Source organism: Pristiophorus japonicus, chromosome 17, assembly GCF_044704955.1.
Source record: "Pristiophorus japonicus isolate sPriJap1 chromosome 17, sPriJap1.hap1, whole genome shotgun sequence".
Classification (NCBI taxonomy): Eukaryota; Metazoa; Chordata; class Chondrichthyes; family Pristiophoridae; genus Pristiophorus; species Pristiophorus japonicus.
In genome coordinates this window covers 121,086,986-121,100,184 of record NC_091993.1, presented here as the reverse complement: position 1 = coordinate 121,100,184, position 13,199 = coordinate 121,086,986, and the positions used below count along the sequence as shown (strand labels likewise).

The following is a 13,199-nucleotide window of genomic DNA, read 5'->3' as shown; positions in this document are numbered from 1 at the left end:
TTGCTATGAATTCTTAAGCAAAGAACCCATGAAGCAAATACATTACACTGACCAACGAACTTTTCCTGAGTTTACTGAAATGCAGTTTGTAAGTATTTTTCCAGGAACGTTGTTTGGTATTGTCGAAACGCAAATTATCATGGTCGCTGGTACAGGACACTGTCAGTGTGACTGGACAGTCAGTGCTGGGACACTCAGTCCTGTTATACACACAGTGCTGGGACACTCAGTCCTGTTACACACAGTCAGTGCTGGGACACTCAGTCCTGTTATACACAGTCAGTGCTGGGACACTCAGTCCTATTACACACACAGTCAGTGCTGGGACACTCAGTCCTGTTACACACAGTGAGTGCTGGGACACTCAGTCCTGTTATACACAGTCAGTGCTGGGACACTCAGTCCTGTTATACACACAGTCAGTGCTGAGACACTCAGTCCTGTTATACACACAGTCAGTGCTGAGACACTCAGTCCTGTTACACCCCCAGTCAGTGCTGGGACACTCAGTCCTGTTACACACAGTCAGTGCTGGGACACTCAATCCTGTTAGACGCACACAGTCAGTGCTGGGACACTCAGTCCTGTTACACACAGTCAGTGCTGGGACACTCAGTCCTGTTACACACAGTCAGTGCTGGGACACTCAGTCCTGTTACACACAGTCAGTGCTGGGACACTCAGTCCTGTTATACACACAGTCAGTGCTGGGACACTCAGTCCTGTTACACACACAGTCAGTGCTGGGACACTCAGTCCTGTTACACACAGTCAGTGCTGGGACACTCAATCCTGTTAGATGCACACAGTCAGTGCTGGGACACTCAGTCCTGTTACACACAGTCAGTGCTGAGACACTCAGTCCTGTTATACACACGGTCAGTGCTGAGACACTCAGTCCTGGGACACTCAGTCCTGTTACACACACAGGCAGTGCTGGGACACTCAGCCCTGTTATACACAGTCAGTGCTGGGACACTCAATCCTGTTAGACGCACACAGTCAGTCCTGTTACACACACATTAATTATATCATTCTTCCATATTTCAGTAAAAAGTTGCGAACTCCCTTATTATCAATTGTCTCATTTTCATCCCTCGTCCAATTCCTGTTGGTCAGGATGGGGTGAGGGAGGAGCAGAGAGCGTACCATGCCGTTACGTTCAGGTCAAGTAAACTGGTTCTCAAGATGTGACAATCAACTCAAGAATGCTCTGTTTTGTTATATTTCCCGCATTCGGTTGCCACAGAGCAATGTAAAGGTGGGGGCGTGCCACGTAATAGAACCAATCACGTTGACCCTCCCCCCCCCTCCCCTTCCGCTAGCTGTTACCCGTGGATCGCGTCCCCTCTCCCACTTTAGTTAACGAGGGGGGGGAGGTGGTCTAAGAAACCAGATCACACTGACACCAGTTGGGCTTGTCACAGCGTGTGACGGCTGTGGTTCAGCCGCTCCCTTTGCTGCGACACTGAGCAGCGTGACTGCGCTTGACACGGGGCTCAAGTGCCCAGCTCGAGGGGATGATGTGTGTCGGAACAAGCAACAGGAGAGGCAGCCCAGGGACTCCCCGGAGTATTTCACGGGAACTTGATGGTGCAGGATCCCAATTCGGAGGCTCGACTGGAAGCCAGAACGCTTTTGAACAATCAAGCACCTTATGGGCTAGCCAGAGATGAAAATATTGAACTCATCCTCAAAAATGGACACAACAAAAAAAAATTAAATTATAGAAAGGAAAAAAAAATGAAAATTCTTTTTTTGAGAGGTTGGAAGAAAGGGCAGATATTAATTCCCCCCCCCCCCCCCACTTTATTCCTCCCCCCTTTAATTAAATCTCTGGCGTTGTTTGGAGAAAGTTCTCTCCATTATTGGGACCAGAGGATTCTAACCTGCAATGTGTACTGGAGAGATTCCAAAGATGTCTCGCTAGGGGTATAAAACTACGAAAGGCCTAAATAGAGAGGATAGGAAGGACCAATTTCCCTTAGCAGAGGGGTCAACAACCAGGGGGCATAGATTGAAAGTAATTGGTAGGAGGTTTAGACGGGATTTGTGTGGACATATTTTCAACCAGAGGGTGTTGGGGGTCTGGAACTCACTGTCTGAAAGGGTGGTAGAGGCAGAAACCATCACCACATTTAAGAAGTACCCTGGATGTGCACTTGAAGTGCCGTAACCTACAGGGCTACGGACCGAAAGCTGGAAAGTGGGATTAGGCTGGGTAGCTCTTTGTCGGCCGGCGCGGACACGATGGGATGAAATGGCCTCCTTCCCTGCTTTCCGTGTGACTTTGAGCAGGGCCAACTCTTCGAATGGGAGGGAATCCTGAATGTAATAATAATAAACTTAAAAAAAAAAAGACTGTGGACTAGTGGGGTCCTGCTTTGGTGCTTGGGTTCAGCGCAGCCCAGAGTGACCAGGTCAAAAGGCTCCTTTGTCGGCAGGCTGCAGGAGTCTGACGCGAAAGGGGCTTTGGCAATGTCCATCCAGTTCCAAATGGGTATGGCCCCTCAGCGCAACACCGCTGTCGTTTGGCACTTGACTGGTGATCTGACTCAGACAGGCCATTGGACGGCTGGCATGGGCAATGTCACAGAGGCACAGGCACGATGGGCCGAATGGCTCCTTCTATGATTCTAGGTGATGAGGGGGTTGACTTATGGGGAAAGGTTGAGGAGGTTGGGCCTCTACTCATTGGAATTCAGAAGAATGAGAGGTGATCTTATCGAAACGTATAAGATTATGAGAGGGCTTGACAAGGTGGATGCAGAGAGGATGTTTCAACTGCTGGGGAAGATTATAACTAGAGGGCATGATCTTAGAATAAGGGGCCACCCATTTAAAACTTAGATAAGGAGGAATTTCTTCTCTCAGAGGGTTGTAAATCTGTGGAATTCACTGCCTCAGAGAGCTGTGGAAGCCGGGACATTGAATATATTTAAGACAGAGATAGACAGTTTCTTAACCGATAAGGGGATAAGGGGTTATGGGGAGCGGGCAGGGAAGTGGACCTGAGTCCATGATCGGATCAGCCATGATCGTGTTAAATGGCGGAGCAGGCTCGAGGGGCCGTATGCCCTACTCCTGCTCCTATTTGTTATGTTGTTATGTGTACCAGAGGGCGTTCATTTGAGATTGGACCTGAGACAGATTGTGGAGGCAGAGTAGAGAGAGAGCGTTACTCTGCAACTGAACCTGACCGGGGAGTGCTTGGTGTTGACATTGGGACAGCCGAAGTGGAAAATGCCCATTTACCATCACTAACATTCCTCGTCGTGATGTGTACACACTGCAAGACTGCCCTTCCCACCGGGGAAATTTCACAAGCACTAGAATCTCGTGACAAATGGCATCCCAAAATACTCCAGGTCCCTGTGCTGCCAACAAAGGTATCCAAAGTGGTAGACTTCCCAATGACCCAACTTTACTATATACCCATTGTCCACGGAGTCATACCAAAGCTGTGCCACATGTAACCCAACTGGGAAAGCTTAGTATTTTGCTGTTGTTTGTTTTTTGAAATATAAGTGCAGGAAGATCATGATTTGGTGACAACCGTAGGGTATATAATAAAGCATGGGACTGTGGTGGTGATGTGCATACAGGGCATAGAAACCAGGTCAAATTTCATTGCACGCACTTGTCTCCGTGATGCCCGTGTAGCCCAGTTATAATATATACTGTGCAGGTAATGCCCTGTGATTTACTGTGTTATTCTTGCTGGGTAACATTGCTGTGCAAAGAACATCAAATCCCCTCTTCCAAATGTGCTACAGCTGAGCCTCAGAGGACCCCCCCCCCCCCACCTCCTCCCCCAACAAGGTCCAGAAAGCCACGCGCTTTCTAACCACAAAGAAACTTGCAAACAGTATATATTATAAAAAAAATAGCAGATACTCAGAACTGAGTTTAAGGCTCTGATCTAATCTCAGGGCTCCGGTAACATCTGATTGAGCAACGTTCGTGTTGGCCTCTGAGCCCCACCCCCTTAGATTAGAGCCTTTGACTCTTTGCCGCCCAACACCCCCCCCACACCCCCCAGTATCTGTTTTTCCAATATTGAACACAACGCTCGTTGTCTTTCAAGCAGGCCCTCTTTGCTCCCGTCCCATTCTCCCAACCCCCCACCCCTTTACCTCCTTCTGTTTTTGCAATCGCAGCTGTAGGAGTGGCTTCAGAGAGAGAGAGAGAAAAAAGGAGGAAAAACAAAAAAGACTACATATTAAAAAGACAACAGGTACACACAGTCATAGATATAAAAAGTGAAGATTGAATCGCTATCTTCCCAATAGCCTAATATTTGTCCACCTTATGATAATGCACCCTGACTGTATCGCACGATGCATACTCACTGTGTTATATAACATACACACCGACCCCCGTTCCCTGTAATTGATTGTAAATGGTCAATTAATGCGCTTGCAGTGATTATTTCAGAGTGTTTAGTCCTGCAGTGTAATGGTCATAATTGGACAGCACCGACCATCAGCAGCAATACAGGCCCAGAACTGAGTACAACGATCTCCAACTTCAGCGCCTGTCCCAGAAAAATAACCTGTGCTCTGGAGCAGGTTATAATCGAATCATGCTGCTCAGAGGCTTATATACAGCACCAAGCTTTGCTTTTATAGTTTGATCATCCAAACCCTTCGATTAAATTCCACCCCGTAACTCACTCCCGGGTATCTATTGTTCCATATATAAAACCACCTGAACCCTTCGATTAGATTCCAGTCTGTAACTCACTTCCAGGTATCCATTATCCGATATATTAAACCACCTGAACCCCTCGATTAGATTTCAGCCTGTAGTTCAGTCCCGGGTATCTGCTATTCTATATATTAAACCACCTGAACCCCTTTATAGAGTGAATTTCTGAAAGCCATGGGATTAATGTTTACATGTTGGGGCTAAGAGTGTGAAGCCTCACCTGTGGGATAGTTGGAGACTTGTTTCCCACAGTTTTCTGTCCATCTTAATGTGTTTCCATTAATCACTGCCAATGGGCGAGTTCCCTGATTGTACTACAAACTTGTCTGGCCTTATCTGATCGCCCTGGAATAGATTCCAGCCAGTAACTCACTCCCAAGTATCCATTATTCATATTATTTGAACTCCTTTATTAAATGGGATCCCCTTAACTAACTCCTGGTATCCCTTATTATTCTATATATAAACCACCTGAACCTTTTGATTAGATTGCAGTCTGCAGGCATCTGCTATTCTAGCTATAAGTCATCCGAATTCCTTTCTTCACTCACAATCTGTCATTTATTGCCAGAGATTGATTATATTCTCCATATAACCCTTGGCATTGGACACCAGGCCATTTGTAATGTGCAACAAAAAGTTAACACCAGCTCTGAGGAAGGTAAACAGCTTCCCGCAAAGCAATGTTGGCATTCCTGATTCCCTTTTCAGGCCAAATCCGTTCTGGAAGTAACTTTGGGCACTGAAGCCCGAATGTCCTTTATTGCCAAGGGAATGGCGTATAAAAGCAGGGAAGTCTTGCTACAGTTATACAAGGTATTGGTGAGGCCACACCTGGAATACTGCGAGCAGTTTTGGTTTCCATATTAAAGGATATACTTGTTTTGGAGGCAGTTCAGAAACGGTTCACGAGGTTGATTCCGGAGATGAGGAAAGGTTGAGTAGGTTGGGCCACTACTCATTGGAATTCAGAAGAATGAGAGGTGATCTTATCGAAACGTATAAGATTATGAGGGGGCTTGACAAGGTGGATACAGAGAGGATATTTCCACTAATAGGGGAGACTAGATCTTAGAATAAGGGGCCGCCCATTTAAAACTGAGATGAGGAGAAATTTCTTCTCTCAGGGGGCAGTGGATCTGTGGAATTCACTGCCCCAGAGAGCTGTGGAAGCTGGGACATTGAATAAATTTAAGACAGAGATAGACAGTTTCTTAACTAATAAGGGAATAAGGGGTTATGGGGAGCGGGCAGGGAAGTGGACCTGAGTCCATGATTGGATCAACCATGATCGTATTAAATGGCGGAGCTGGCTCGAGGGGCTGTATGGCCTACTCCTGCTCCTATTTCTTATGTTTTTATGTGCTCGTCCGTCCTGCTGAAATCCCAATGTAATTCCGGCAGGAGTTCAGCGGAGCTACTCGGCGAAGGGCGGGGCCAGGACACGCTGGATCCTGCCCTCCTTTGGGAAGCAATGCTGGGGGCCATAAGGGGCGGAGCCTCTGCCCAACCTTTACAGGATCGAGCATGTGAGACATGGTGGGGACTCCCTACGCCGCCCCGGCAAAAACTGGAGGCTGATATAACGAGTCAGATACTGGCCCTCAGAAGGACACAAGTGGAGCCCACCAGGGAGGAGTCCAGGCCAGGAAAGGGGATACTTCATTTAAAAAAAAAAAAATTCCGTATCGAGTCCTTGCACAGGGCTCCAATTGAGGGCAGAGAATCGGGCCTCCAGGAGGCTGAAAGGCCTGCTCCTGCTCCTATTTCTTATGTTCTTGCTATTGAGGGAGTGCAGCGAAGGTTTACCAGACTGACTTCCGGGATGGCAGGACTGAAATATGAGGAGAGACTGGATCGACTGGGCCTTTATTCACTGGAGTTTAGAAGGATGAGAAACATATAAAATTCTGACGGGACTGGATAGGTTAGATGCGGGAAGAATGTTCCCGATGTTGGGAAAGTCCAGAACAAGGGGACACAGTCTAAGGATAAGGGGTAAGCCATTTAGGACCAAGGTGAGGAGAAACCTCTTCACTCAGAGAGTTGTTAACCTGTGGAATTCCCTGCCGCAGAGAGTTGTTGATGCCAGTTCATTGGATATATTCAAGAGGGAATTAGATATGGCCCTTACGGCTAAAGGGATCAAGGGGTATGGAGAGAAAGCAGGAAGGGGTACTGAGGTGAATGATCAGCCATGATCTTATTGAATGGCGGTGCAGGTTTGAAGGGCCGAATGGCCTACTCCTGCACCTATTTTCCATGTTTCTATGTTCTTACTGAGAGAAGAAAATTGGGGAAAATACGCATTAAACAGAAATTTTGATTTGGGCAGCAGCTGACCAGGAAGAATTTGTGTAGCAGGGGGTCTAACACGGCAGCGAGACCCTGAAAATCCGTGGCGTGGAGGGGGGCACAAATGCCACCTGCAGGATCCACCGCTGACCCCACCCAAGTTCACCGGGTCAGGAAGCGGGGCCAAGACAAGTCGACCTTTGGTGTCTCAGGGGATGCACCTTGGACACTCCCAGCAGAAGAGGCCTTTGGGTGGGCGGGATTACTTCAGTCTTCGGTCCGGTGAGTCCCGGAGACTCTGCCGGACGTGGCATCATTGACCGGATTATCCGGTCAGGTCCAAGGTGCACTCCGAGTGGTTCTGGCATCAGCCGGTGGGATCCGAATGAGTTGACCTCCACCTGACCTACAGATCGGCTGAGTGAGTGGGCAAAAATTTGGCAGATGGAGTATAATGTGGGAAGATGTGAGGTTATCCACTTTGGTCAGAAAAATAAAAAAGCAAATTATTTTTTAAATGGGGAGAGATTACAAAATGCTACAGTACAAAGGGATCTGGGGGTCCTTGTACAGGAAACACAAGAAATTACCATGCAGGTACAGCAAGTAATTAGCAAGGCAAATTGTATATTGGCATTTATTGCAAGGGGGATGGAGTATAAAAGTAAGGAAGTCTTGCGACAACTGCGTACAGTTTTGGTCTCCTTATTTAAGGAACGATATACTTGCATTGGATGCAATTCCGAGAAGGTCCACGAGGTTAATTCCTGAGATGAGGGGATTGACTTATGAAGAAAAGTTGAGCAGGTTGGGCCTATACTCATGGGAGTTTAGAAAAATGAGAGATGATCTTATTGAAATGTATAAGATTCTGAGGGGGCTCGACAGGGTAGATGCAGAGAGGATGTTTCCCCTTGTGGGGAAATTTAGAACTAGGGGACATAGTCTCAGAAACAGAGGTCGTCCATTTAAAACGGAGATGAGGGGGAATTACTTCTCTCAGAGGGTCATGAATCTTTGGAATTCTCTGTCCTAGAGAGCGGTGGAGGCTGGGTCATTGAATATATTTAAGGTGGAGATAGACAGATTTTTGTCCGATAAGGGAGTCAAGGGTTATGGGGAGCGGGCGGGGAAGTGGAGTTGAGGCCAAGATCAGATCAGCCATGATCTTATTAAATGGCGGAGCAGGCTCGCGGGGCCGTATGGCCGACTCCTGCTCCTATTTCTTATGTTATATTCTTACGGCCTTTCCTACTCTGCCAGGGGTGGTCACAATCCCGAGGGAACTGTCGGGATCGCTGGCCGGTCCACCTCATTGAATAATCTGATCTCAGAATGCTGGCACACGGAGGGATAGGTGCCGAGATTATGGAAGTCAGTGCCCTGAATGACCCAGGGGCCGTGCCACACAACGGACGCCGGTCACCAAACTTACCCATGCCAAGAAAGCCAACCAGCCATTCCTTCTCACCACGTATTGCCTCCGTTCTCACTGGGCCCCCCCCATGCCCACAGTTCAATTGGCTTCACTGAAGTCAAATAAAATGGTGGAATTCCAAAATTTGGCCCAGGTGCCTGGACACCATTTGCAACCTGTTTAAACTGCCGAAACGTTGTTTAATTAACATCAGGAGAACTGGACCCGCCCCCCAAAAAAGCAGGATAGACAACTTTATCAGGATAAAAGGGAGGGTTTAAGTACATCAGATTTTGGGATCACAAAGGCCCTCCTATCATTGCTTGAGATATCATCACATTCTACACTACCTGTCGAGTAAAAGGCAATATAGACATAGTTGCCGTACTCTGTTTACAGACTCACATCTACCTCAGCAGGCACGGAGTAACACACAGGCTGTACAGTATTCACTGAAAGCGAATCCTTCCCTCTTCCACCCAGCCTGATTGGGTTGGACGTGATGACTCACTTTGGAGATTAGCCGCTGCGTCTATCCGGGTCGTGGCCAGTCAGCTGAGTGGGACTGAGTGTGTGGCGTCAGGGGGGAAGCTTTAAGTGTAGGCCCATCAGTTTTTTTATGAACTTGGCCATCCGACATGGATTGTACACACGAGCTAAGACAAGCTCTAACCGAAACGGAGAAGGCTATCCAGTGAACACTGGGTGTGATCCTAAAACCTGCTGTTCTTATCAGAAGGCGTCACAGCGGCAACTGAGTGACTAGAGGTTCGGAGGCACCATGCACATGCACAGGGTATACAGGAAGTGAAGTGCGGGAGGCCCATTTAAAGTGTGTATCTGTGGGCGAGGTGGCTAATGGGGCACAAAAGCCCCTTCATTTGGGATATCGGGCAACTTTCAGTCACATGACCGTTGCCGTTTCCACCTGTCTTCAGCCTGCCTACAAACCAGCTTGGGATATTATAAGATCACGGAATCCATTTCACCTCCAGCACCCGCGACTCTTCCCACGCCTGGCGCGCGGGACAGAGTCTGCTGTCAATCACGCAAAGTCCGCTCCCTTCGTCAATGAAGTGGGTTCCGGCTCATGCTTGGTCTTGTTGTTTTAGGGGGCTGTGGAGTCCATTGAATCGGGAGGTTCTGCTCCCCCCACCCCCGACCCTCTTACCTTCATTTTCGAAGTCAGGTGAATCCAACACGATCGCTTCTCCGAGCCCTCTCCTGGTTTGGGCGAGGACGTAGAATCTATACCTGGTGTTTGAATCCACCCTCTCCAGCTTGTAGTTGGTCACATCAGGCGGCAGTCTGGGAATCGTGGAATTACGTCTGGACCGAGAGCCGGTGACTGTGGAGATAAATGCAGGAAGTGGGGTCGCAGTTCATCGCCACGCCGATGATCTAAAATCCACCTTAAAAGGCAAATAAAACCCAAACCCTTTCCCGCCGCTATCACCGTGATGCTACACTTGCGACGAAATGCCGAGGAGCGATGCAGGATCGTGGCTGAGATTTAGTGGGGTGATCGCGGCAGAGGTTCTGCAAATGTTTGTGGTGGAGGAGTGGCGGGAGATCGTGGCGGTGGTGCAGCGAGTGTTTTTGTGGTGGAGGAGTGGCGGGAGATCGTGGCGGAGGTGCGGCGAGTGTTTTTGTGTGGAGGAGCGGCGGGAGATCGTGGCGGAGGTGCAGCGAGTGTTTTTGTGGTGGAGGAATGGCGGGAGATCGTGGCGGAGGTGCGGCGAGTGTTTTTGTGGTGGAGGAGCGGCGGGAGATCGTGGCGGAGGTGCGGCGAGTGTTTTGTGTGGAGGAGCGGCGGGAGATCGTGGAGGAGGTGCGGCGAGTGTTTTTGTGGTGGAGGAGTGGCGGGAGATTGTGGCGGAGGTGCGGCGAGTGTTTTGTGTGGAGGAGCGGCGGGAGATCGTGGAGGAGGTGCGGCGAGTGTTTTGTGTGGAGGAGCGGCGGGAGATCGTGGAGGAGGTGCGGCGAGTGTTTTTGTGGTGGAGGAGTGGCGGGAGATTGTGGCGGAGGTGCGGCGAGTGTTTTTGTGGTGGAGGAGTGGCGGGAGATCGTGGCGGTGGTGCGGCGAGTGTTTGTGGTGGAGGAGTGGCGGGAGATCGTGGAGGAGGTGCGGCGAGTGTTTTTGTGGTGGAAGAGTGGCGGGAGATCGTGGCGGTGGTGCGGCGAGTGTTTTGTGTGGAGGAGCGGCGGGAGATCGTGGCGGAGATGTGGCGATTGTTTGCGGCGGAGGAGCGGCGAGAGATCGTGGAGGAGGTGCAGCAAATGATGGTACGGGGTCCAGAAGAGCCAAGGGCCCAGGGGCAGCATGGACCAGCCCACACTGCGATATGTGCGCACTAGGCCCGGGCAGCAGAGCAGGTCTCCAGTCGTCCTGGTTAACCCTTGCCACTGGATAAAGGCCGAGCTCTGTCGAGCCCGTGTGGTGGCTGATGTGCAACGGTCACCACACGTTAAAAAAAATCCACGCACAGGCACCTTCCACCCCTTCAATTGGAGTTCAGGACTGGAACATCGTGTCCTTCATTGAAACATCTGTGAAGTTATGTGGAAGCAAGTCATCCTCGTTCGAAGGACTGTCTATGATGGATGACTCATTCTTTACGTGGGGTGAGCAAGGTATTGGGAATGCTGTTTGTTTGCGATTTTCCTTTTCCCAGGGAAGCCTCACTTAGGGTATTCCGAGGCCGGCTGTTTTGCTCGGGATTTTCAGTTGCTAAGCCGGCCTAGTGCCTATGAGAGGTCCACCCCACGCTCAGGGCCCAGCTGCTGAATTTTGTGGCTGCAGACGCAATCCATTTCCCGGCGCAAAATTTACCGTCCCGCCAGAATTAGCCCCCGACCGAATTTCCAACCCACATGTGTGTTTAAAGCTTTATCCAATATCCAATGACAAATTTATTTTTAACTTCCCCACTGACACTTCATTCTGTTTTATATACAGCGGCGGTCGCAATAGACAGGTCTCATGATACATACGTGGGTGGTACATTATCACATAGCCGGTGATTATCCCATTTGGTTCACGCGGGTGAGTCCATTGCAATGTAATGGATTCCAAATCTGGTTGCCTGATCCTCAGGGAACCTGGCTTCCCGGGCACTGAGAGAGAAATTGAACAGGAAACAGAGGTCATGAGAGCCATGGCATACATAGAAAACTGGCAAAAGAGAAACCTTTACTGCAAACACTACGCGCCGCCAACAAATGTCAAGTCCTGTGGAGTAAAACTCTCACATTCCCGCACTAATCTTCACAAATCTTTTTGACCGAACGATTCAAATCAGTTAAGAAAGAATGGAGACATAAGAACATAAGAAATAGGAGCAGGAGTAGGCCATTTTTGAGTGATAAGGGAGTCAAGGGATATGGGGAGCGGGCAGGGAAGTGGAGTTGAGGCCAAGATCAGATCAGCCGTGATCTTATTGAATGTCGGAGCAGACTCGAGGGGCCGTATGGCCGACTCCTGCTCCTATTTCTTATGTTCTTATGTTGGGGGGACTGGTTCAAAGTCAGATCACAGAGGTGAAGTGACCACAGCAATACACTTGGGCCGGGGGAAGGGGGGTACTTGCGGCAGACTCGCCCACTTACCTCCTTCGGTGGTGTTTATCGCAAACTCTTCACTCCAGTCGCCGCGACCTCTGCCATTGACCGCTGCCACTTGCAGCTTGTAGGCGTGGTACGGCTGCAGGCCAGATACAACTGCTCGTGGCCGCTGGCCAGGGGACTCTGTGACCTTCACACTTGACCTGTACCGCCCGGTCTTCAGCAGGCTTCCCTCGTTCCAGTACTGGATCTGTACAGAAAGAAGAGTCTCAATCACTTTGTCCGCTCTTCCCGCCTTTGGATGGAGACAACAAGAAAGTTCGTAGCGGGAATGGTCAATCCCTCACATACCAAAGACATACAAGACATGACAAATGCCAGTGAGATGGCTGGGGCATTGAATATGTTGAAGGTGGAGATAGACAGATTTGTGAACGACAGGGGAGTCAATGGAATCTTGGCCTTTATAGCAAAGGGGATGGAGTATAAAAGCTGGGAAGTCTTGCTGCAGCTATATAAGGTATTGGTGAGGCCACACCTGGAATACTGCGTGCAGTTTTGCTTTCCATATTTACGAAGGGATATACTTGCTTTGGAGGCAGCTCAGAGAAGGTTCACTCGGTTGATTCCGGAGATGAGGGGATTGACTTATGAGGAAGGGTTGAGTAGGAATTCAGAAGAATGAGAGGTGATCTTATCAAAACGTAGAAGATTATGAGGGGGCTTGACAAGGTGGATGCAGAGAGGATGTTTCCACTGATGGGGGAGACTAGAACTAGGGGGCATAATCTTAGAATAAGTGGGCGCCCATTTAAAACTAGATGAGGAGAAATTTCTTCTCTCAGAGGATTGTAAATCTGTGGAATTCGCTGCCTCAGAGAGCTGTGGAAGCTGGGGTCATAGAATAACTTTAAGACAGAGATAGACAGTTTCTTAACCAATAAGGGAATAAGGGATTATGGGGAGGGAGCAGGGAAGTGGAGCTGAGCCCATGATTGGATCAGCCATGATCGTGTTAAATGGCGGAGCAGGCTCGAGTGGCCAAATGACCGACTCCTATTTCTTATGTTCTTATGGCTTGCAAGGTAACGATCTAATCTGGGTGTGTTGATGGCTTTGCAATACGTGAGAGCAAAGTCTGAGTGATGTACAAACATTATGGTTAGACTAGAATTTACAACTCACTCGCAGTTATCTGTTGCTATGGCCTAGA

At 49.1% G+C, this 13,199-nt stretch overlaps 1 protein-coding gene across 1 annotated transcript in view; it reads right to left on the bottom strand.

Annotated features, from left to right (window-relative positions):
* nfasca (neurofascin homolog (chicken) a) overlaps window positions 1-13,199 on the bottom strand; it is a 208,154-nt gene that overhangs the window by 41,154 nt on the left and 153,801 nt on the right. Inside the window, exons 24-26 of the mRNA XM_070859232.1 lie at window positions 12,032-12,236; window positions 11,417-11,539; window positions 9,594-9,770 (exon numbers count right to left, since the gene is read on the bottom strand). Of these exons, the coding sequence (XP_070715333.1) occupies window positions 9,594-9,770; window positions 11,417-11,539; window positions 12,032-12,236 (505 nt within the window). The remainder of the gene's footprint in view (window positions 1-9,593; window positions 9,771-11,416; window positions 11,540-12,031; window positions 12,237-13,199) is intronic.